At 33.8% G+C, this 26,860-nt stretch overlaps 1 protein-coding gene across 4 annotated transcripts in view; it reads left to right on the plus strand.

Moving 5' to 3' along the window:
• LOC116424351 (protein couch potato) overlaps positions 1 to 26,860 on the plus strand; it is a 183,094-nt gene that overhangs the window by 97,624 nt on the left and 58,610 nt on the right. For all 4 annotated transcript variants that reach the window (XM_076369077.1, XM_076369079.1, XM_076369075.1 and 1 more), the window contains exons 4-5: positions 15,591 to 15,644; positions 25,985 to 26,047. In XM_076369077.1, the coding sequence (XP_076225192.1) occupies positions 15,591 to 15,644; positions 25,985 to 26,047 (117 nt within the window). The remainder of the gene's footprint in view (positions 1 to 15,590; positions 15,645 to 25,984; positions 26,048 to 26,860) is intronic.

The raw sequence follows: 26,860 nt of genomic DNA on the forward strand, positions 1-26,860 counted from the left end.
CACTATATAAATGGTTTACTGAATGAAATTGCTGTTAGCAGCGAGTTATGTTTATGTCGTTGGTATCACATAAAATCAAATTATTTTACAACAATATTCTCTGTGTTTAAATTGTGGTTTTAAAACTCGCACGAACTTTTTCTGGTACCTAATGTATTGATCGATAGCAAGTTAGTATAAATAATGAGATGATAAAAGATGAAAACTGGTCGATTAACTTTTTTCCTACGACGTTCAGATATACACGAACCAGTGTTCTTCACTAAATTAAAATTTAAAAGTCAACCTGTTAGCATGCGACGAAGTTTAAAAGAAAAATAATGTTATTTATATGACATACAGCTATATATATCAATATGAAAGACATGAAATACTAGAAACTTCAACTTTCAATTTTTCATGGATTTGTCATACATTTAGAATAAAAACTTGTAACCTGTTAGCTCAGCGAAAGGATTAAGCCCGCATTCCTCAGTCTAGCTATCACAAGTGATAAATAGACTGTGGCAAGTTCGTGGGATGAATCAACTGAATGAAGTTGTTTCTAGTGATTTTTTCCTTCGTTTTCTCGAAGAATTGCATCTTTAGTGATTTTCACCTTCTCTTCGACTTTATCGTTTGTTAACACTAGGTTTACAGGCATTTATTGTACAGTTCATTCATTCTGTTCCAAGAAAATTTAATGTTCGTTCATTTAAATCTTGATAATTAGGGGTGTAAAAATAGACAGGCGTATTCGTGTAATTGTGTCAATCGAAATCAGCGTAAACATTTATAAAATAATATTTATAAAATTCAATATGCGTCAGATTGAACGTAAACTTAGTGTTAATAGATCTTCCGTTAAGATCGTCTATTATTCATTGTTGTTGTTTTTGTTTTTGTTATTGTTATTCTTCTTATACACTACTGCGGACTGTGCTTTGTACTTTATTAACGTTCCGCGAGCATAATGAAATTCTTTGTATGCTATAAACATATCTTTCTGTTTCGGTCCGTTAACACTGTCATGCCTGTGCCAAACATAATGGGCCGGGTGAGACAATCCGACAATGCGAAATGGCTTTGCGTTCATCGGAGTGTTTTGAGAAATGTCGGTCACTTCTCAAGATCAATGCAGTCCTTGTGAAACGAGATGATATTATTATACGAAAATATATATATATCTCCCTAATTGCAATAATCAAAATGATTTAAGATGATTGTCTTGTGCTGTAAACAATGCCTCTCTCTTTTTTTTGTCGCTAAATAAATATATTTGTTATTTTCTTGTTCGTTATATTATTGTTTCGTAAATCTGTATTACTAAAATTGAACGTCATAAATAAATATATCTATATACCTATATAATAAACATAAATATATAAATATTAACACTAGAACTACCAAGCACTTAGACTGACTTTTCCAAATATCTTTATAAAACGTATAATTCTCTATTCATTAAGATTTCAATTGGCTTATATTTCAGTGTAGGTACCACTAAATCAGCTTCTTCAACGATTTCTCGGAGAAGCATCTGTATCATTCCAGTAATTATAAAAGAAGAAAAGAAGAATGGGTCATTCTGACCCACCTGGTAGTTCTGGTGTTAATAATAAATACAGTACACAAATATAATCAACGTAAACATACCAGTATTGATAATAAATAACATAAAATCATTGCAATAAATAAATAAATATAAACATAAACAATGAATATACCCATTTAAATGCCACAAACATAGAAATCACAAGTACATAATAAACCCAATGGAAACAAATATCATATTCCTTTTCTCACGAGATCTGCGCGCGCAACGCCCCGGTAAATTTAAATCGTCCGAACGGACACGCCCGTTTCAGAATAAATTATAAGACAAGGGGTTGGTTAATGGCGTGCCAAATTGTCTTGCGACGAGTCAGACGGACACACCCGGTACATTATTCGGAATACGAAGCGCGAAAGTCAGAACTATGCCGACCCGAATGTTTCCAGTGAGGTGGCACATTTCGCGGAGAGTTTCATTTTAAAACGTGGAACGGGCAATTAGTTATTTTACGCCGCGCGCCGGTCCTTCCTGTTAAATTTCGCTTCTGGTCGGGGAATCAAGCGATCATCAACCGCCGATGCTATTTCCGCTCGCCTGTTTTCGCTCTTAACGAGCTGCGTTTACCCGCAATTACTCATTTACCTTTGTTGCGGTCCGATTTTACGAGAAAAGAAAGTCGGAAAAACGGATCCGTCGTCGGGAACGGTTTCTCTTTTGTTTCACCTTCCGAAATGTCCCTTGCCGTGCCCTTGCCTTTGTTTATTTGGTCATGGCCATCGACTGTTTCTCGTTTTCCAATGCTTAAACGAATTTTGTTTCGAATTATTAATACGAGTGGGTTAGAATTTTTTTTAAAGATTTTCCTGTAAGAACGATAAAACATTGAATTCTGTAAGATAAAATGAAAAATGCGGAAGGTAAGGCTTGAACAAATATTTTCAAATATAGGATTTTCCCATGACAAAATATTGAATTGTATGTGATAAAGTGAAAAATAAAAAATCCGTCCGTCTTCGTATCGTTCGATTCGTGTCAATTTGAACAAATTAAACTGTCGTCAAACGGAAACTAAGACAATCTTTGTTTGGTATCAAAAAGAATTCGGCCCTGAAGAGGTTAAATATTATTACGAAATTTCGCGTCATTATCCTTTATTTTTTTCTAGAACATATGGTCACTGTGTATATGCTTCGGGCACGGTTAAACGTTTTATTAGCCCGCATAGCGCACAGGAATGTAATACAATTTTTCCTTTATTTTCAAGCTCGCAAAACCTTTGATAAGGAAAGTACATTCCGTTTAACCTTCTTTCCTTACAGATTAGCCCGTGAAGATTGAAGTTCGCATAATGTTTCGTAGATTATGAGAGAAGTACTCCGGAGATTATACTTTGTTAGCGAAAGGGTTTCCCCCGTTTGCGGAATACAATCGAAAACAAGGTTGTTACTTGCAATTCTGATTAAATAAAATACTCCTCGGTGAATTTCGAGCATCTTTTCATTGAATGTTGTGGAGTAAATAAAAAGATCTGCAATTGTGAAAATAAAACAAAATAATTTGGGCTTGGAAACATGGGCCATAATATGGAAATTTCTTTCTTGCATTTTTAACACAAACATTAATTTTAGTTATTGTGTATTATTAGTTAGCAGTTACTCTAATTTCAACGCTAAATTTGAATTGATTGTACAACAAGTCTAAGTTGAGAAGATTTATATAGAAATATGAATTGTAATGCTGATAATACCTAAATAAATATATATTATATAGTAAATATTTTAATAATATCTAATTATCTAATTTTTATTACAATTTATAAGACTCCACGAAGTTAAAAGCTACCATCGCAAGAAATCTTAGTTTTCTAGTTGTAGCTTCATTAAATAAATTACTTTGATTTCGCATAGTGTTTCTAGGTATGATTGCGTAGTAAAATAAAATTTACCTATTTAAAATATTTGCTTATTTTAACATGATCAGTTAAATAACCATCCAATTGTAACAGTGAACTAATTACATAAGGTTTATTTTATAAAATGCTTCGTTTTAACAAAACATTCAAATTTTTCCATTTTTCTATTATCGAAACCAAATTTCAATCTGTCTCAAAACATTTATTTCGCTTGACATAGTCTGATAAATAGTCATCCAATTATAACGATAGAATAATTCAATTTATTTAAGAAAATACTTCGTTTCGTCAGAAACTAAATAGAAGTGACTGATCCGCGTGCCGATCCGTGAGACTTTCGATCCGTTGTATCCGTAAATTTGATCGCGCCATATCTCGGAAACCGTTCAAAATCGACTATGTATGCATTTCCATAGGTCGTGGAATTCGTATTGAAACGCGCCAACAAACGAACTAACAACAAACCATACAGTGATGCGCATGAAACGAAACTTGATCGTGGTATCTCTCAAAACAATATCACGGAAAAATGACCCTCGCCGAAAAATGTACAGCATGTAACATTCATCAGCCATTCACTTGCCACGTATTAAACTCGATATCAAACACAAGTGTTGCCAACTAAAATGTCATGTTTTTATAACAACTTCTTTTCTCTACTTTATTTGAGGCAGAATACAATATTTACCGTTGTTTTTATACCACTACTTTGCATCGTTCATTTCTGGATTCCCTAAAGCTGTGTAACCGAAAGCAAATAGTTGAACAAAGATGCAGCAGTTTTAATTATTTCCATGTATCAAATATTAAACTATATCTACAAGCTAACAAAAAACATAAAACCTTAATATAAAAAGTATAAAAATATAAAACATCAGAAATGTTAATTTCCAATTTTCTTGTTTGTCATGTTTTTAATACTGATATTCGATTTAAAAAGGATACAGAAGTTTCACGTCTCAAACATTAAACTACACCTACAGGCTAACAAAGAAAAAGTACAAAACTATAAGTAGAAAATCCGAAAATATGAAACAAGGATAATCATTGATCAAAGTTTCTCAACTAATTTCGTTTATCATCGCCAAAATATTACCGACGACGTTTCAAGCAGTCATTTCCCGATAGGAGCTCAAAAGGAGCAATAAAAAACAAAGATTGATTCGCGAAGTGCGTCGGGATCTGTCGTTTTAATACGAAACGGCCATTCCGCTTTCGAACGTGTCAAAACTGCGATGTCCGTTTCGCGAAACGACATCGTCGTCCATCGACGGGACGAGCATGGAAACGGCTGAGACGTCGGCGACGAGTCGCAAAGTCGCGAGTTTACGGCCGAGTTCGCAGTGAAAAACAAAGGAACGAAGGTAAACGGTCATGACGGTCTTTGGCTCGTCGTCCATTATTTTCGCGGCCGCCTCGTGTCCCACTGTCACTCGCGATCTATCCCACAAATGCGTCTTGGCCAAGTGTCTGCAAAAATTAACCCTTTGTCCTACAACAACACGTCAGACTGTCGAGGAAGACCTGAAATCGAAGTTAACCCCCTGCCTTATGATTTCTGTTTGAACTGTGATCGATCTAACTACTTCGTTAGTAATGATTTATTGAAAATCAGAGAAAATTCCAGTCTTATTCTATGTCAACGTGTGGTGTAAGGTATAATCATTGATAACAGAGGCATAACATAATTGTAATTATGTGAATAATTATAACAATGTAAATAATGTAATTTGCATTCGAACAAATCGAATAATATTGATGTTTGTTAAATTCCATTTGAAATCTTCATCACAATTCTGACTTCATATTGTAAGGCAAGGTACCACCTTGCACTCGATTTATTTTCAGTGTTGTTCGGTATAAACTTGTATTTATTTTTAGTAAAACAAATTAAAGTGATATACACCGGTAGAATTCAACGTTTCATATTTCTTTTATTTATTATCATTGTAATAAGATTGAATTTTTATAACCTTTTAAAGTGTGCTACTTTTTCAATCAATTTCCAACGTTGCATAAGAAATTTGTATTGTCATCTTCAGCATGACATACGAGTGCAAAGGGTTAACCCCTTGCCGTATAATTTCTTTCTGCTAACAAGGGTAGTTGTCAAACCCGGAAATTCAAAAAATTATGAAACTTTGTGTGTAAGTAAGTCAAACGTAGTAGATTGCAATTGTTTTTTCGTGCTAAATTTTGCTTTGGAGGGGTGAACCACCCCTTGCAAGAAATGCAAATTTTTGTTTCCTGTGGATTATCTTGAAAACGATAAGAGATAGTTAAAAAAATTAACGAAAAATACGTTGCTCTTTTACGTCTGTAAAATTGAAAAATAAGATTTTCAAAATTCGAATTCAAAATAGAACACTGAACATGTTGATCTGCAATCTAATGATCACAGTTTCTCCCGCGAAGTATATTTTCTTTTAAATAATTATTTTTATTGTTATTTTAATTGCAATTATGAATAAACCAATATTCCGGAAGACGCCACAGTTCAAGTGTTTTATATATTTTTTATTGTTGCTCTGTCTTCCTACTAACATTCTTAAGAATTAGAAAAGAAAACCATTTTCTATCATTGCTCTATTTTCGTAACAACATTCTTGAAAATTCAAATTTCTCTATTAAGCAAAATAAAACCATTTTCCATCGTTCTTCCAGTTCCCAAATCACATTCTTAACGATAAATTATTTATTTTTCACGTGAACATGTGATTCTTCTTCGTTTTGCTTTAGCTTTTCGTTAGAATATATTACAGCTGCATGTGGCCTGTGTTACACGAGCATACACTTCATTATTTCATTTCATTGCGAGCATTATCACAGATTTTTTCAATTAAATTCCACAGTTAACAGGTTAAAAACATAAATCCCTACGAGGACCGACAATCTTAATGATCACGGTTCCTCCCTCGTTAAACATTAAATTTCACGGATAGCCGGTGGTATGCTCTTGCGAGACATACCGTGTATACATACGTAGAGGCCCGGGAAACGGGGCGATATTTCAGATTTCATTAACACGCGTTTTCCCGCGCGCGAGAAGGAGACGGATCTCGTTCCGGCGGTAACATACAAATATAACACGGGTACTCATAAGTTTATTGTGCCAGTAAAAGCCGAGTCCATGCCAAGGAAGTGGGTACAGTGGGATTATATGACTAGCTGCCAGGTTGCTGTGTTCGTTCGATGTAAAGAGCTGCCTCGGAATCGTGTAACACGCCCGCCGTATATCATTTGGCCAGCTCGCGACGACGAGTTACGGGAATACCTGTCCAAGGTACTCGAAACAATTCGAAACTTAAACCAACAAATAAAGCTACCGGAGAAAACGAGAGAAAATGACTTTCCGATTTTATTGTGGGATTCGTTTAACCGCGTTTGCGCTCGATTTATTTTCAATGTTGTCGGCTGAAAACTTGTATTTACTTTTCGGGAAATGAATTACAGTCATTTGCAGCGGTAGAATTCAATGTTTTATATTTGTTTTATTTATTATTATTAATTATAAGATTTGATTTTTATAATCATGTAAAGTGTGCTACTTTTTCAAAAAATTTGTATTGTCGTCTTAGTGTGGGATCAATTGTAATATTTTATTCAATTCAATAGATCTTCTAAACAAAGCTTAACCGTTTGGTGCTCGAAAGATTTTTCATTATGAATGATCATTTTCTGATGAAATATCGATAGTATTTTTTACAAGGTAACCAGAAAACGATTTTGCTTTAATACTTTGAAAATGGAAATGTTATGCCACGATAAGTATTCAATTTTATAATTTCGTTACGTTCAACCAAGTGGCGACTGAGAGTCGCGTCTCGAGTGTAAAGGGTTAAATAACTAGCTAGAAAACTAGTCAACTGAGTAGCTATAAATAAAGGTAAACAAGTTCGATGATAAATTTTTGTAGTGCAAAGAGGAATAAAAAGAAAGACAGAAGTTGAAAGACTGATTAATCAGGTAATATAGGAATTCATATAAAATTAAATGAGCGAAAGCGAGCACAGAATTTTAAAGCAGATTTTAAAACCGGTAATTGATAGTACTGAGTAAATGTTGCTCTGCTGTGTATATTACATATCGGGTTTGACGTTTTAACAGAAGTTGATTTTTCGAAATTCAACTTCGGATGTTCAAATGCGAGCAGATTCATGGAAGGCACGATACAATCTGGCTTAGTCTTTCTGAACGCTTTTAGTTAGTTTAGTTTGCTAGTTTAATCTTTCTAAAGGCCTTTGGTTGGTTTAGTTGACTATTTTAGTCTTTCTAAAGACCATTAGCTGGTTTAATTTACTGTTTCAGCCGTTCTAAAGACTTTTAGTTGGTTTAGTTTACTAGTTTAGTTTTTCTACAATCTAGTTTTTGAATATCTCTGACGGAAGTTTGCGAACATGCTTACGACATGAATATGTCAGTTAACAATAATATAGTAAAATATCTCAATAGTGTTTTGATTTTTAATAATAATTTAAATTTAATCATTACTGTTGCCAGCAATCTATCTAATTTTTATTACTGTTTAACTATTCATTGATAATCTATTAAACAATCAACGTTCTTTTTACCTTCTCATTTAATCCCAAAAGATCTACACGAAAAATTTAACAAGATAGTCGAAGATACTTTATTGCAGATTTGTTAAAATAACCTGTTCAAAAGTTTTAGTTTAGATTCAAATAAAAGTCTTAATGTTTACAGATGAATAAGTATACAGAAAATTCGAAACGTGTGTATACCATGAAATTATTATATGTAAAAATAACATATAATATTCAATTAATTATTATACAATTAAAAATTGATTCGAATCGAAAAAATACATTGAACATTGATCGACGACAAAGCAGTCGAATAGTTATTATCTATAATTTAATTAACAAATAAACACCTTGAATTTAGAAAAATATTTAAATTAAAGTTAACTTCTTTCGTATCGTTGACGTCAAAGAACGTCGATTTGAAGATAAATAACGCCAACAAGTATGGCTCTCTAATTACGACTCCTTCAATTACTACTGGCATCGTGTACGTACAATTAACAGTTTGATGGCTTAATGAGCTCACACTCGCCGAACCGTGCGGTGTAACAAATATTTATACAGGATGTCCCGCAATCAGTGACGCAACCGAGAATCAACCGATTTCTCGTATAATAGAAAAATATAATATTTCGAGAATGTAAACTAAAATTCGTTCGTACGCTGCGGCGGTTCCGAGCAATTCGATTTCGAAAAATCATTTGGTTCATTTAACCGCTACACGGCTCGATCGTCTGATCATTATCGGATATTTCTACTTTCAATCTTCTGTTTGGCGTAACAATTTAATTATTAGACCGTCAATGTTTGTATACTAAAATACATCGATATTTGCAACACAGAATATATGATGTGTAAATAAATAAAGTGATTTAATCTAAAATGCATAGACAATATGGTAAAATAACGAAACCATTATTGCTTGTAATCATTTCATTTATAATTGCTTGCGAGTGAAGTGTTAACCTGTTCATTGTGAATTTCGTGGCGAAAATATGAATAATATACTTATATGGAGTGTGCAGCATTCATTTTTCTATGATTTTACGAAAATATATGGGAAACATATCGAAATATACAATTATCAAAATTGACAATTCGAAATACAAATTTTTTCAAAGTCAAGAGCAACAGTATAAAACTAGTTCAAAATATTCCAGTATGTGTTTAATTCATATTTATTTAATTATCATTAGCAATTAGTACAATGTTAGTGCAGTATTAATAATGTATCAAACTTAATGGAAATTCGGATTCATTTGTCAGACGATTAATTAACTCAGAACCCACAATTATTAAACTTAAAAATTCGTTATAAACTTAATTTAATTCGTATTTATTTAATTATCATCAGTAATTAGTACAATATTATTTCAGTATCAGTAACGTTCCAAACCTGAAAGGAATTGAACTTCATTAGTAAAGCCATTAACTATCAAACTTAAATGGTCGAAATACAAATTTCTTCGAAGCCAAAAACAGTAGACGTAAGGCAGTTAAAGAAATGTCAACACATATTCGATAGAGGAACGTCTGTAAAAGCCGTCGGTCGGACGTTTCTAGCCAACAAAAATTCAGACCCATTGATCAAACGATTAATTAAGATTAGCACGGCAATCCGACCAGAATAGAAAATGTCTTACGTTACTGTATATGTCATTCTGTTAGATAGAAGTCGTCCGCTTAGTGTCGCTCGCTAATTAGACCGGACGGATACTTTTGCGAGTAACTGTAGGTCAGGAGTCAACAGCTGCCGGTGGAAGTTGCATTAAAAGAATGCCACCGCGACAAGTTAAACCGGTTAAAGGACGCGAATGCAACCTCCGACGGTATTATAAATATATTTCGGGCTGGACCGGCGGCGTTCAAACTATTCAAATATTAAAACGGTCCAGGGAAACTGGAGCAGGTCCGGGCGAATATTTTTAAATCGCCCGCGACGGAAATGCCCTCTCTCTTCTACGGTGACCAACCGGCGATAGAGAGGCGCGAAAATGCATTCACGACGATGCACATTTCTTATTTCTGTCAAATAAAATAGGTACAACTCGGCTTGTTGCTTTATGATCATTTTTATTTATGAATTGCGTACATTACGTCCTACAGATATACAATTGAGTCGCTCAGAAGACAATGCGGTTACGTCCAGAAATAAAAATTGAGAAAATTCATGTTTTGGTTTCTGAGATTATTATACAACATATTCAGAAACTACAAAAGAAGGGTTGTCTTATCTAGAAAAAACGAGTAAATCTTTTAGTAACTAAAAAGAATGTTATTTATTCCATTAAAAATTACAATAATCAGAAAATTTCAAAAATGGACTTAACCGTATTGGTTTTTGAGCAACTCATTTCAGTGTTCGTCACGTGCTTCGTAAATCTAGCGTTAAACGCGCGTTTTCTGATTAACTCGGAGAATATTCAATTGTTTCAACAATGTCGCGGTGAGCAAAAGAACGTTATATTTTAACAACATTGGAGAATTTAATAATACGATTTTTTATGAACCCGTAATTGTGGATCTAGAAATTAACAAACAAAGAAACATTATTTATAAAAAAAGGTGATCTAATATTTTACTATACGAACATTATTTGAACTCCTCGATTGTCCCAACCATAACCAATCTATGTTTGATAATCAATGTTCCCCCATACGTCTTTCGCGTGCTGCAATTAAATTAATGTCTCTGTCAATTATTATGAACAGATATTATGTTAGTCGAATTTTTAAGTTTCAAATCATTTCTATTCTGTTTTAAGTTAATTCTGCGAGTTAATGGTTCAGTTTCAAAAATGACATAGTTATAGGATGGTCTAATATGCCGCAATAATTTGTTCCCTTTTCGATTCGCAACCGTTCGCGTTCTACTTCCTCGCGATTTCTCTAGGATCCCAGAAAAGAATTCCCGCTACGGCATTCTTGACGGCGGACAATATTTTTTTACGCTCCCGTCCAATTCTCTCCGCAGTAATTCGATCAGATTCAGAGCTGGTAGCCACTGGTAACCAATCTATTCCGCGACACTCCTACGCGGCTCAAAATATTCGAGCGGCCGGACCAAGATTGCTTTCGGATTTCGGGAATTCCCATTTTTTCAAAGCAAATTTCCGGTGAAACGAGCGAATATTTCGCGAGTTTCATTTCACTCGTGCGACGCTTTCGATTTATTTCTGACGAAATGGTTAAGATTAAAATGAAAACATTCTTCTCCATTAACGCTAGAACTATCGTAAATACCAGTCAAAATGATTGGTTTCCGCTTTCTTGTTTCAGAATGATTGATATCTTAAAAGCATTGAATGTTCGAAATGATTTTGAAAATAAATAGTTTCACTTGAATACTGTAATAAATATTCAAAAAAACTTGAGATAATCTATTGTTACGATTTTTATAGAAATTACATATGAATCATAGTAAGTGCTCGGTAGTTCCAGTATTAAAATTGTGTTATTAATTCATTGCTTTGTAATATCGTGTCAGCGAAGCAACGCAAATCTTAAGCTGTTTTAGTGAATGCAAATGTCATTTAGTCCTTCCTAATCTTTAAACGTATACATGGCAAGACAGAATTCTTTCTTGATATAGTAGATTAATAATAAAATTCTTATGAGTTCTAAAAAAATCGTAGAACAAAAATTTTAAAATTACACCTTGTTTGAAATAATACCATTTAAAACATTTGAAGAAATACATTTATCCTACTACAAATTTACAAATACAAATTTTCGACATACGATAATTAATACATTAATATCAAAGAAGGGAACAAAGAAGTATATCTATTAATACATAAAAAGATATAAATATGAAATAAATATATAGTCAAATATAAATAAATAAAAAATATATATTATGCATTATATATTTATATACTATATTAAAATGCAAAACGTAAATATATAAAACAATATAAAAATATAAATAAATAAGAAATATATTATATATTTTGTATTATATTAAAATATAGAACATTTATAAAAATAAATATATAGTCAAAATGAAGAAAATGTCCATAACATTAAAACAGTTTCAAGGCTAAGAATTAACCCAACCGCATACACGACCCTTTATATTTCATCCCAACGGTCTGTTTTGACGCTTAAATATAGGGAAACACACGTGGTTCGCATTCGGCATAATGACCGCACTAGCAGCGCACCTATTCTGCAATTCGGGCACCGTGACAAAATTCAAATTCAAACGAACCGAACACTGTGCTTTATAAAACTACCGCGAAAACTATCAAACGGAGTTTCACAATGAACTTCGTTTCTCTAATAAACAGATTAAAAACAAAATAAAAAGGAATTAACGCGTTGACTACCACGGTGGTCACCGATGGCCGGAGCTACCTAACTTGCTAACAATCACAATAAGAAAATCGATGTCGAATAAAAATATTTCATAACGTAAGTAACTAAACAATGCAACATAAGAACTGTAATTCGAAGTCATTGACACTAAACGTACCACGACCGGTCCAATGACCGGTTTTAAAATCTATTTAAAAATTCTACATTCTCTTCTTGTGCATTCTTTTGTGTGTTTATGTTAACGTTTAAGTATGGAATTTAACATTTAAGTATGGAAGCCTAAAAATTACCGATTAGTGTAAAACATTCTTGTTTGCAGCAACTAATAAACAAATTTACCGTATTTATTTGTTTTTACTTATCTGAATATCTCTATATAACAATGATATCAACTATATAACGAAAATTTCACTGGTTCCAAAATTCTCAATAGTTTATATAAAGGTTTGCGAGATCCTACATCCATATTTAAAGGTTAACAATTTTATCTGTCGTTTTCCATTTTTTTTTCATAGAAATTTTTGTATCCGTCCGTCGAAATTAGTAATTTCCCCTAATAATCGGACTGTTGCTGGTTCGCGGCTTAATTATTCCTGTCTGCGTTTGTTTCGTTTATCCGAGGCAGCGATCATAAATTCACGATTAGCTTTGTAACAGGATTCTTCCGCGGAATTATTCCGCGCGTGACGGATTAATCGTTGAAACCAATTTTGGCCGATGCAAATCGCGCGCCGCGTAAAATTCATCGTGAAGCCGGCCGGTCATCGTTAAATTCGTTTTCAATTACGATAATTGTGAAAGGATTCGCGAACCGTAGTCGTTCTTCCGCAAATGATCGTTCGTTATCGGTTGTTTCCAGTTTCGAAATATTATTCTTTTTCGCTACATAGAAAAGAAAGTATCAGATTAAACCTTTTTAAACTCGTTTCTCTGTGATTTCTTTTCTCATTGTGACCGATGCAGTTACATACTTTGTCATTAATAATTTATTGAATTAAGAGAAAAATTTGTGGCATGTCCTGTGTCTACATTTGCTCTGAAAATTCTCAAAAATATTAAAAATATTTTTCACAGAGAAATAAATTATAAAGAAAGCAAGGTTCTAAATAGAAAAGAAGAAAATGTATACATTAATCTGTGTTTACTTAACCCTTTATTCCAAGATTTCTTTGTCAACTATGATCGACGGAACTGCTTTGTCGTTAACAATTTATTGAATAAAAGAGAAAAGTTGTATCTAAAGTATAATGTAATTGATAACAGAATAATAATAGTTAATCTTAATTCGAAGGAATCGAGTAATATTAATGTTTGCTAAATTCTATTTGAAATCTTCGCCTGGAGTCTAACACATCATAAGGCAGGGGGTCAATAACTTCAATTTAATTTTTTATTATTATCACTCTCGAATATCTTTGTATTGTTGCGTTTTCGACTGCAATTACTAAACTACAGACATTTATACATTTGCGGGAAACTTTAAAGTGGAAAATGGCAGAAAATGATGGATGGAGAATGAAGAACAGAATTTCTTAAAACGAACAATCTATATTGGAAAACCTGGAAGAGGGACGATTTCATTTATTTTATCGCAAACATAAATTATTCCATAGAAATGAACATTTCGAAAATCCTTTTTTTTTAATAATGTTCAAGGTCGCATCAACTGCTGTGGCCATTAGCGACCATCGTTTTTGCTGCACTATTTTTTTAACCTGTTACTTACGGAATTTATTTTCAAAAATCTCTCGTTTCGCGCGCAACAAAATGAAAAAATGAAGTATGTACTCGTCGAAAGTAGAACGAACGCACCCAGGGTATACTTTAATAGAAAGCCAAAGCAAAACAAAAAAAAATTATATGTTTATCTGAAAAAATAAAGATTTCATCGTTGACAGAATTAGTACCATTTCAAGCTTTAAGATGACGCGTATATCAAACGCAGTTAACTGGTTAACCCCTTGACCTACAATATCGTATCAGACTCGTGATGAAAATTTTCAACTGAATTTGAGAAATCCAAGTGTTAGTTATTCGCTTTAAATATAAATTAAATATCACTTTTCTATTATCAATCGTTAATCTTTAGATTACACATGAACATAGAACAAGAATCAAAATTCTTTCTTTTCCTAATGAATTATTAATGATAAAGTAGTTGTATCGATCATAGTCGAGAAATGAATCATAGGGCAAGAGGTTACTTAGCTGTGTTTCTCTTAGAGAATTAAGTTTTTCTACTTTGTCTTGTTTGAAGTTATCCTTTAATGCGGTTGATGTAGTTGGTACGGAAATTCTTGTGTTTGATAGAATGAAGAAGTGTCCCCCTGTAATTGGCTGTGCAACTTCATTGTAGATGGGTATTGGCTTTTCACAGAATGTGTGAGTGAGGAAATCCTTTATTTTCATAACGTCGAACATAATTGATGGACCGTTGCGAAAAGGTTTCTAATCGATGGCAGCTTAGCTCGCAGTGTTCATAGATTGTCATCTTCTCTTTAGGCGACGCGGATAAGATTGTTAACACAGGTTATCCACTTAACTTGGATCCTGCGCGGGCAACAGTGCGACGTGCATGGATACCACTACATGCGTACACTTATACGACGTCAATGGACTCGAGGCCTCTTATATTCAGTGTATTTTACGAGGGAACGGAAAACAAAAATATTTCACGCGTACCTCCATATATTTTCTTTCTACCATCGCACACATCGAACGAATGAAAATAAACCTCTAGGGACGACAAATATTCGACTCGTTTATTTACCAGATTACCTCCTCCAAAAGAAAAAAAACAAGGAAATTTAAAGAAATGAATGAAAACACAAGCAAATGATTTGGCATTAAAATGTGAAAATAGTAAAAAAAGTGGAGGTAGTCACGACGATAATAAAAGATTCCTATTTTGTTATTAGTTCTTTAATATTTATTAAACTCCGCTTTATAATATATCAAGTTACACTATTCGATGATTTGAAACTTAATTAAATAAACAGGATCATTTTGATCGAGTAATTAGCTTTTTACTTGCAAAATCTAATTGAATGGAATACCAGAAGAAAGCTGGACATGTTCCATCGCAGAGAATTTCATAGAATTAAAATTCCGATCGACTGGAAATGCTTAATTATAGAAACTTTAAATTACATTTTAAATCCAAACTTTTAATCATCGAAATTTTTCATTTCGTTTTAAAACAAAAATTTGATTCCATTAAATTCTGTGTTTATTTTTGCGAGATACTGTGCAATAACATGCTGGTATCCATTTTGTTACAGGGGTACGAGGGGTCCCTGCTGAAAGTCACGAGTAAAAATGGGAAAACAGCGTCGGTGAGTTGAACAATATTTATATTTACATACATTTCTTCCTCTCTTAATGCATTCGCGCATAAACAAATATATAAATATTTACAATACAATTTTTCATTAACTGCTACAAACGGGAATATTTTACATTTATTGGTCATTTTCAGATTTCTAGACCTAATGGTTAAATTCACGTCTATACTTAACCTCTTCAGGGCTGAATTCTTCCTGAAAACAGACAACGATTTTAATTTTCGTTTGACTACGAGTTGATTTTTCGTTTGATGACTCAGACTGAAACTGAGACAGATATGCATAACATATGAAAAAAGCACCTGTCCGCTCCATGGACGTTAATGTTAAAATAAAATCAAATGTACGCATATGTGCCAATATACTTGAAGAGGTTAACACGTTGCATGCCATGGGGATCACCGATGACCCCCAACTAAATCAGATCACTATAATTCACTCGTTTAAACGGTGACTATTTGAAAACATTTCTATATTATAAATAATATTAAGTACGTAGTACAGAGACGTTCAGAAAGATAAACGTGCAATAACAGTAACACAATTCAATTCAATAATTCAATACCATACTTTTTTCTTTCAGTGTATTTTGCTTAGTAAAATTGTTTCACATTCGATGTGTTAAAGGTTAGCAGACTCGTGTACTTACAGTCAGTAACTCGCTATTTGTTCCTGAAACGAACGAAAACATAAAAATCAATTCCACGTTTCACTCGGAAGTTACCATTTCCTTACGACTGTGACATACAAATAATCTCATAATATACTGTGCAGTAATCAGAAAAAGAAAAGGGTAAATACTGTGATAAACTACCGAGCTTTCACCATATTTTACAGTTATGGCAAGGAACAGATTACTATACCAGCTCGTATCTTTGCCGTATCTTTTCGCGTGGCTCACGACATGAAAAATTGTTCCACATGGCTTTAACAAGGCGACGGATCTGTCCTAGATTTCTGGGCGCGAAAAAAGGTTCACCTCTCACCATTCCGGTCAATACGCTGTTTTCCATCGCCATAGTTTTTCGTTCGTCGGAACACGTGTTTAACATTATGTTTACATGTCACTTCGACGCACGATGAATTTTATAAACATTATTTGGTAAATATTTAAGTCGATTTTGATTCACGCAATTAGACGAATTTGTATCTTAATTGCCTGTTTTTAAGTATGTAATTTTCATAGTCTAAAGAAAGGAACATCAACTTTCTTAGGAACTATAGTATAAACTGGATAATGCCCGTAAACCTAATGTTAATAATATTTGTTCGTCGTATTTTCGTTTATTGGATATTTTATACGATTTTATTGTATTTTATTTTATCAACATTTTATTTTATTCGATATTTATTGTACGGTTTATTCTATTGTTCCTAGAAAAATTCGTGTTCATTAATTCGAATTTTGGAAGTTAGGGGTTTAACACTAATCGTACCGGATCTTCGTATATACCTACTCCTACTGTGACCAGTCAAATAATTAGTTGCAAAATAACATTATAAATTAAATTAAAAATAATAATATAATAATATTATCAATCGTTAATCTTTGGAATAAATGCAGACATAAACATCGAAATTTCTTCTTTTCCTAATAAATGATTCACGATAAAGTAGTTGTGTCGATCGTAGTTCAGAAATAAATCATAGGGATTAAAGGAAAACCCTCTTATCCTATGATTCCTATCACGACAGTGCTTGACAAAACTACTTTGTCATTAATAATTTAGTAGAACAAGAGAAGAATTCGGTGCTCATTCCATATTTATGTTTATTCTACAGATTAAAAATCGTTAATATGCGAGTAATATTTCATTTGTATGAACAATAAACGAATAACGTTTAGATTTGTTGAATTCGGTTGAAAATGTTCATCGCGAGTCTGTAATCTGTAAAAATCGATGTACCAGGAGAAGGGGTTAAGAATATCCGAGAACCGATAAAATTCTGCTTGTATTCGTACGAGGGTAAATTTGGAGGCGGGGTGGATTCTTGTTTGAAAACATCGATACCCTCTTACGATTTGAAAGGCTTTCCCCCGTCGACAAAGTATCGGGATTCCCCCGCGGTTGTTCGCCGCGAAAGGAAACAGATGGGAAAACTTGGGAAACGGGAAGTTTCAATCGAATTTACCTCCATCTCTCACGATCAGGGAGAGGAGTTTGCATGATTTCGATGATTTCCTCACCCTCTACCTCACCAACGATTCTTTAAAACGGGAAATAGATATTCGCTACGAGATATCCGTTGGTACAGTTTGATTTTTCATGACAATGAAAATTTGTGAGAATATAACTGAATACTAAATCTACCGTACCATTCAAACTGACTGATTTCGGCTTCCTTGTTTCGCAATGATTGACACCTTAACACTAGTTATTACTAGTTACATGACACCCCGTATTTATTTATTTACTGATTTACTCATTTACTCATTTACCGATTTACTTACCGACTCAGAGCTACAACCAATTGAGTAGCCCATTCTCAGAATGCTCCGATCGGAAAGATTGATTTTTACGTATTTATGCAAAATCTTAAAGTGCAAAATTGCACACATTGTGCACGATACGAAAGAATTTGTAAGACATCCAAAGTGTAGTCCTTTTCATAGCATCCTTTCAGAAAAACTATTTTCTATCGCGATTCTATTATTCTAGTTACATTCTGAAAAATTCGAAATTCCGTAAAGATCCGCAGTCTAGTGACTATTGCGGAGGTCACGGACGACAAAGAACGAAGTCCGTTCGTCAAGAACAACGATGCTATCAGCGATGGCGGTCGGCACTCGCGGTTACGTGAGTCACGTAACGCGAAGAAACATTTAATCGATTCGCAGGGAGGGTTGGAACGGAGAAAAAAAAATACGTCAATTTTGTTGCTCCGCGAAAGCCATCATGTCGGCTGCGGGCCTGGTATATAATCTAGCGAGATAGCATTAATTTATGCTGCGCCGCTGGTGGAACTAGTGCACGCGACAACCTGCACCACTAACGCTATAAAATCTCGAATCTCCACTCTGTTAACTCCTTAACGAACAAATATTCTCGGTGTGCAACGTTGTACACGAACTTCAAGTCAACCGTTACACGCGTTTCCATTCGATTATTAATATAAAATTGTTGCCATCTAACGCTAGAACTACCGAACAGTTAAATCGAGTTTTCGAAATTTCTCTGTAGAAACTCCAAGAGTGCATCCAAGAGTGCAAGATCAGAATTTCGATCTTACATTTAAGGCACTGCTTAGTCTAAGGACTGTTCTTGTCAACGTGGCTCTCGCTGTTTATTGCACCCGGAGACTCGAGAATACTTTCCCTTAACACTAAAATTACTAGACGGATCGAAGTGACGTACGTCAAAATGACGACCTCTTTTTGCAATTATTAGAAAGATAACAGGTAGGGAGGCAGGATAACAAGGCAGTATGCAAACTGAATTGTAGTTCAATTAAAGTCTCAATAGATGCACTCTTGGAGTTTCTATAGAGGAAGTACAAGAAGTCGATCCAACTGTTTGGTAGTTTTAGCATTAAGGCCCCCATACACGTTGAAACCTGCGGCGATGCAGTCATCGCAAATAGGATGGGCTTCAGCCATTTCCACTTTTTGTTTGAGTGCAACATGTATCATGAAACTTTGGAAAACTCAAAGCCATCACTTGCAACGATACCTTCATCGCTGCAAGTTTTAACGTATATGGGAGGCTCTGAGAAAGCACGCATTGACGAAACGCAGACGACCAAAGTTTGATTTATCCCTCGTTTAGATTTTCTTACAGAAACGTTTGTTATCTTTTTAATAATTTCTTTCTATATCAGAGAAAGCGAAACATGACGCCGAATTTAGATTGTTACGATCGACACGCCGCAAGTCAAATTCAAATTCAAATTCAAATTCGTTGAATTATATTGTTCCGCCGATTTACGAGTGCTGTGCACACGAACGATAACTTTCACGTACAAACTGCATTTCCCCGTCGTGTTTCACGCAATTTACACATTAATTACTTATTTATTATCGTTACATTTCAAATTCACGTGCAAATTTGCATCGGTGTAACCGACTCAGCGCAATGTGCTACATACATACATACTCGTGCAAAAAGGAAACGGTACCAGATTTTCAGCCGCGACAAAATGAATTCGCACTGTACACGAAATAAGTCGGCGCGGCGCGATCCGGTGCAATCAGTTGCCTCCGGCGACCGCCCACCCGGTCACTGGCACTGTTCGGTACAAATCAATACGAAATAGTTTCAGCTACCATTTGTTTGCTCTAATTACTGCTTCGTCGCGGCGCACGGTGGTTCAGATTGCCGGATTAAGCGGGGAAACTTTTAAAATCGTTTTCTGACTGATCACAGTACTGTTCGGTCACCCCAAAAATAACGCGCGCTTTTTATATTTCTTTTATTTGGAAACATTAAGGTAAAACTTTTTTCAATCTAAACTACATATTTCTTTATGGTCTGCAAATTGAAAAAATATTACGAAACCACATTATCGTTTAGGATGACCCAATATTTGGTAAAATTGATCTCAAACAGTTTACTTATTTACAAACTGTACAATATACTTATACAAACAATATTTTACAATTAGATGGAATGAGTTTATTGGGTCAGTGGTTTTCTCCGTACTTTAAATATTGGATTGACGCAAAAGTTCTGATGTTTTTTCATAAGGAATAAAAAAAAGTTTTCCAAATATTTTTATTGACTTGATTTATTATATAATATCCATTGGTTGCTATTACGATTGGTTGCAATGTAAAAATATGATTTCGAAGAGAAAGATGAAACCAGTGATATGTTTACTTACTCCGAGAAACGTCAAAGTTTTTGTATCAACGAAACTCTTTCGTGAACCAGTGTATTTACATGTATCGAGTAGCACACCGAATGCCGAACAAACACTCATTAAAAATCCCATACAGTCGACACTGTTGTCTTAACGAAGCGGAAACTAAAACGTCAAGATTCTTCATAGCGATTGCTCTGCTGCCCTTATGTCTCATACATCCGACAAAATTCGGATCTTTTTGTACGTCACTAGGAATGAGAAATTAATCTCCATAAAAAGATTAATTTTTCAGTTTATATAAAAAGTAATGTCACCCAAATTCGGTTCCTTCGATGCGTCACTAAGAATAACAAATGAATCTTCATAAAAAGATTACCGTACCGCAACCAGTTAAATGACCGATTTCAAAATATGTTTTCAAATTTTGCATTTTCTTTCGTTCATTTAACTGTACATCAATCCCAATATTATCGGATTAATCATTCTTCCAATTTTCGTCTTTTCCTTTGTTTCCGTTTTCGTTTCCACTAAGAAAAATCTACTGTCTAACTTGCTTACTTTCATTTTGTAACCAATTATTTCATCGTTTACGGTAGGAATCCGTGCATACAAAGTGCCTGTACGTTTAGTGTTAACCCTTCAGTTTATGTAAAAGAAAAAATATCACCCGAATTCGAGCGACGTGGCAGTCAAAGTGATAAGGCGACTCTCCTTCGAGTCGTTTCGCATTTTCGGCATAATGCGGCGTACGTGTTTGTAGGAACCCCGGTGAAACTGCTGTCCCAGCCGGCGCCATTATAATTTCCCAACCCTTCGATTATGCGGAGTTTCCCCTGTACGCAATTCTTTCGCCTCGAGTGTCGCGTATGCATAATCCTGTACTTGCACTTTTCCACAATTGTGCTTACCGTATACGAATTTTCTTTTTTTCTTCCTGCGCTTTCCCTTCATCCGCGTGGACGTTCAATGGTTCAATGGTTCAAAAACAGTTTAACCTTGGGTGTCCAACCTATTAGCTACCCTTGGACTCATTGGAAGAAGACGGGTTGTTATAGGCCGCGCATAAATCAACTCTTTGCGGTCGAATGTCGCCGTAATGACGATTTTGAACTGTCATATCTGAAATCGATAACTGCTCATGAATAATTTAATTATTCAAATATGCAATGAGAGATTGATACCATTTTGTTTTCTTTTTTTTCGATACATAAGATATCGGTATGTAATTAAATTTTTGTGAACAATGTTTTTAAAGGTCAGAAAAATTCTCGTCCGCAATGTTGTTGGGTGTGAACTTGTATTTATTTTTAGAGAAATGAATTATAGTAATTTACAGCGGTAAAATGCAACGTTATATATTTGTTTTATTTATTATTATTGTAATGAGATTGAGCTTTTATAATCTAAAGTGTGATACTTTTTAAAGTACCATAAATAAAGTATAACAAATTTGTATTGTCATCTCCAACATGACGTACGAGTGCAAAGCGTTAAGCCTTTTCGAATTTTCAAATTTTCCTTTTAGAATCTTCGAAATTTTTGAAAACCTTTTTTATAAAACAGCTGAATTATGCATCGAAATGCAGAAAAAAGAAAACTACATATCATGAGTGTCTCGTTATTTGAATAATTAAATCATTCAGTTGCAGCTTTTGAATTTAAATATCAAAGCTTGATGTTTCCACTATGGCGGAATTAATAGTATGTTTAACATTGAATTATTTTTAATATTGTTAATGGGTTTTTAATCACATTCTCATAAAGTGTGTAAGATTTTGTAACTCCTTCCTGTACAATGACGAGTGAGACACTCGATGAAGGTTTCTAGATTAATTTTAAAAAACTTAATGTTGTTCATAATGTACGGCTCAAAGCAAAAAACTTTTTTATTGTTATCACTTTATTATCTTCAAAGTAAATTTGCACTGACAGTGGAGAATGCAAAATTTGTCTCCGTTCCTTTCTAATTGTCGACAGTGAACCGTTACGTGAATTTCGTAACGAATGTAAATAACACCTTGAAGGGTTAACAGACAAGATATTACATGAATTTCAATTTTATCAATTTCAATATTCGAATTGTTTGACGCTCAACGCTGAAAACGATTTTTAATAAACGTGGAATCTGAACGAATATTCTGGAAACATAATTCCACGCGGTAAAATAAATCAAAACGTCAAACTGATTCACTTTTCACTTGAAAGATTTATTAGCAGCTTTTAAAATAAATTCTTTTGTTGAAGATATGATATGAATTAAAGGTTTTAATTTTAATTTTTAGTTCGATTATAATTTTAATGTTAATTCTAATTTTTTATATCTTTTAATATTAAAGATATTGTATGAACATAACAAAAGAATTTATTTTGGTAGTCGCCAATAAATATCAAAAACTGGGAAATAAATTAATTTAATTTTTTTATGTATTTCATCGTGTGGAATTACGTTTCCAGAACATTTGTTCAGGTTACACGTTCACTAAAGGTCGTTTTTCACTGTTGAACCTTAAACGACTAGAATTTTTAATTGATAAATTTGAAATGCAATCAGGAAAGTGTTATTTGTGAAATTGTGAAATCAGTGAAAAATGTATATTGAAATTATTCTATCTACAAGCTGGTTGAAAACGAAAAAATAGAATTTTTTTCTCAAAAAAAATTACCTGCAAGCACATCCGCGCGTAGCTGTCGACCAAACATGTCAAATTTAATTTCTTCGGAAACAAGAGATAAAATGACCAAATTTTATCCTACACTTTTTATTTCATACCACTCGTATAAATTTTCTGCACATTTTCACTCGCGATATCATCGAAAAGGAGATTTCAATCGAAACAAATTTAATTTGTGGATTCACCTTCCTTTTCTGTATACAGGGTGTCTTATTCTTTCACGTATAAATTGTACTTTATTACCTTATATGTTTCTGCAGATACTACATTGCAAGTTACATCGACTGCATTTTTCAAATGCACCGAGTATAAGAATGTATAAAAATCTTTCCAAATTGTGGTAGATTGGATATGTCAATTAACTTTTACGTTATTATGTATTCATTTATATACTTGATATTATTATTATATATTTATTCATATATTTTATATTATTATTTATATTAATCCCCTCGCGCAATATGTTAATAAATATTACCTATGGCTATTAATTTCGTAAGTATTATTAATATTGTCACTTAATCAAATATTAACGTGCACAACGTTGCACTTTTGATGCGCGCAGTAAAACGTCGAAGCCGCGAAACACGAAAATTGATTGTACTTCTTTATGTGGCGAGCGCAAAACTATTAACCTACATATACGAGCAGCACGATGGACGTATTGATAAAAATGGGCTCAGCAGAACGGTGCATTATACCCTTCGGAAATTCTGCGCCACGATAAGAAATTCCGGGAATGTAACGTGTGTCACGAAATGAAAAATCACGAAAGCAGCCACGCGGTTTATCACGTACATAGCTACAGTTTGACGAACGTAACGAACACGGAACGCGCACCGATCGTTTCCGTCAATACGTAAGTTCCAAGTTCGATCATTCTTTTGAAATTTTAACCTTTTTGCACTCGCATGTCATGTTGGAGATGACAATAGAAATTTATTATACTTTATTTGCGGTACTTTAAAAGATTATAAAAATTCAATCTTATAATAATAAATAAAATAAATGTAAAACGTTGCATTCTACCGCTGTATATTACTTTAATTCATTTCCCTAAAAATAAATACAACTTTACACCTAACAACATTGCAAATAAATCAAGTGCAACGGGTTAAGACTTCGCCTGTCAGTTGAACTTTTCGACGAAACAAAGTATTTTCTTACATAAACTTTATTTTATTTTTACAACCGGATGATTATTTCATAAATAATGTTAAGAGAAATAAACGTTTTGAAACGGATAAATTTGATTTTGACCAATTCAGGGAACAGTGCTCAAAAACAATATTAAACAAAACAATATTATCGATTATAAAACAAATAATGAATGTTTTGAAATTTGGCGACTGTTTCAATATTTCTAAGACCTTTATTAAATATTATCGACGATGCATCGAACGAACCGAATTTCGATGGATGTTTTTTTTGGGTTAAATGATGTTTGTACTTTTCGTTTAATTGTTTTTCTAGTGAATTTCGATGGAACACGAAATTTTGGAATTTTGATCTTGGTTTCGTTGGCATGAATATTTTTGTGTCTTCTGGTCACGCAAGGTTATGTAAGATTATGTGCATCTATTCCTAGAGATTTTTGTTACAATGCCAATTATCAGTTTTTATGTCTTTGAAGAGGGAAAGAAAAATAGACGAGATGAACGGTGAAATGTGGAAAGGCGTGTTTTGTTGAGCTCGTCTTTTGGAAATGCGGAAACGTGGAATGCCAGAAATGATCTTCGAAACGTCATTAATCGTATGTTTCGAAGACAAATAAAGGATGAGATTACTTATGGGATAACCTAATATTTCGTAAATTTAAAGGTTGTTATTATTATTGTTATTATTATGAGATACAAAAATATTTCATAAATTGAAAGATTTTTACTCTTATTGACTAGGAAATTTAATAAAAAATCTTAAATTTTATAATTTAGCCACATCAACCCATGTGGCGACTGAAAAGTCGCCTCTAGAATGCAAAGGGTTGAAACCTTTCATGCCGGTACGGTATTTTTGCGACCCTTTGTTCGGTTCATTTGCTGTTCCGAGGTTTCGGCCGGTTGTCCTTTTCATAGTACCTTGTATCGCACACCGCTCGCTCGCATCATACGCCAGTTATGTAAAGATGATTTAAGTAACACTTGTCCATTTATTGTGGCCAAGGCGTCGCGTCGTTTGTTCAGTTATCACGTGAAAGGAAGTGTTTATAGCGCCGCGCAGAAAGCGTGCAGCTGACCAAGCGTGTGAAAAATGTCTCCGCATCGAACGGGGCTAGCGGCGATCGCCGTATATCAAATTATCAAAGGAATACCGGTCTTCGACGATTTTTGACATGCAACTTTCGCTACCGGAATGATTAGCCATTAATCTTTATGCGAAATTTTTGCGTAAAGCAAGGGAAATATTCGTTTCCAAAATTTTGTAAAATACTCTGCAATAAACATTTCTTTACAAATTTTTGACGGAGTGTCTGTAATAAAGTTTTACAAATTTTGATGAATCTTCTGCAGTAAAAATTGATTGTAGAATTTTGAAAGATACACTGTAGTAAACATTTGATTCTAAAATTTTTAGAGACACTGTGGTAAATATTTAATTATAAAAATTTATTTCTAAGGTTCTGAAGAATTCTCTGCGGAAAAATTGATTCTAAAATTTTGAAGGATACTCTGTAGTAAATATATAATAATATTCCGACTATTTAGCAATTAAGCAATTAAATACGCAACTGTTGGTGGTCAGTAATGATCTTGCTCCTAATGTGACCGCCTACAAATAAATAAATAAATAAAATAAAATCTAAGAGATGAGAATCACGGAAACCTCGAGTCATCCGTCTGTTTTGTTTGATTTCAGCCGGTGGGGTTCGTGACTTTTCACACGAGGGCCGGCGCGGAAGCGGCGAAACAGGACCTTCAGGTAATAGCCCGTTTCACGAAGACATCGGAAATTAAAATCCCGGGCTCCTCGTTTAAACTCGAGAGCTCCCGAAGGCTCCCTTGCCAGTAGCCATATATTATATATATTATATATATACATATGCGTATATACAAACAGAGCCCGCAATTCTCCATATTCTTTTTATATATATATATATTTAAAAAGAATATGGAGAATATATATATATATAATATTAAAAATATTGGGTCATAACATAAATAGACTCGGATATGTTCAACAAGACTGTCCTTGCATTAATATAAACCACATATTTCGTTAATTCATTTGAAACAGCATAACAACTGTAATACAATTAGACATTATTAATAACATTGCCGGACTATCAGAAATAGCTTATTGTTCATGAACATTGCATACAACAAACAATTATTTAATTGTCCACAGTTTACATGTCCATACCTCAAACCGAACGTATTTACGTTATGCTACGTGATATTGCAATCATATGCTAATGATACATAGTATAATATAATATATATGAAAAATAACACCCCGCCTTAGATTCCAGCTGGCACGGGTTAATGCTACGTAGCTGTTTTACCTATCAAGTACTACACACATACACTTTCTCTCTCTCTCTCTCTCTCTCTCTCTCTCTCTCTCTCTCTCTCTCTCTCTCTCTCTCTCTCTCTCTCTCTCTCTCTCTCTCTCTCTCTCTCTCTCTCTCTCTCTCTCTCTCTCTACAATTTAGCTTCTTCCTCTATTACTTGAGACATACAGTAGTAAATACCTCCCGTACTTTTCTTATTCTTTTATTTTTGTATACGTACT

The sequence above is a fragment of the Nomia melanderi genome, chromosome 7 (assembly GCF_051020985.1).
Source record: "Nomia melanderi isolate GNS246 chromosome 7, iyNomMela1, whole genome shotgun sequence".
NCBI lineage: Eukaryota > Metazoa > Arthropoda > Insecta > Hymenoptera > Halictidae > Nomia > Nomia melanderi.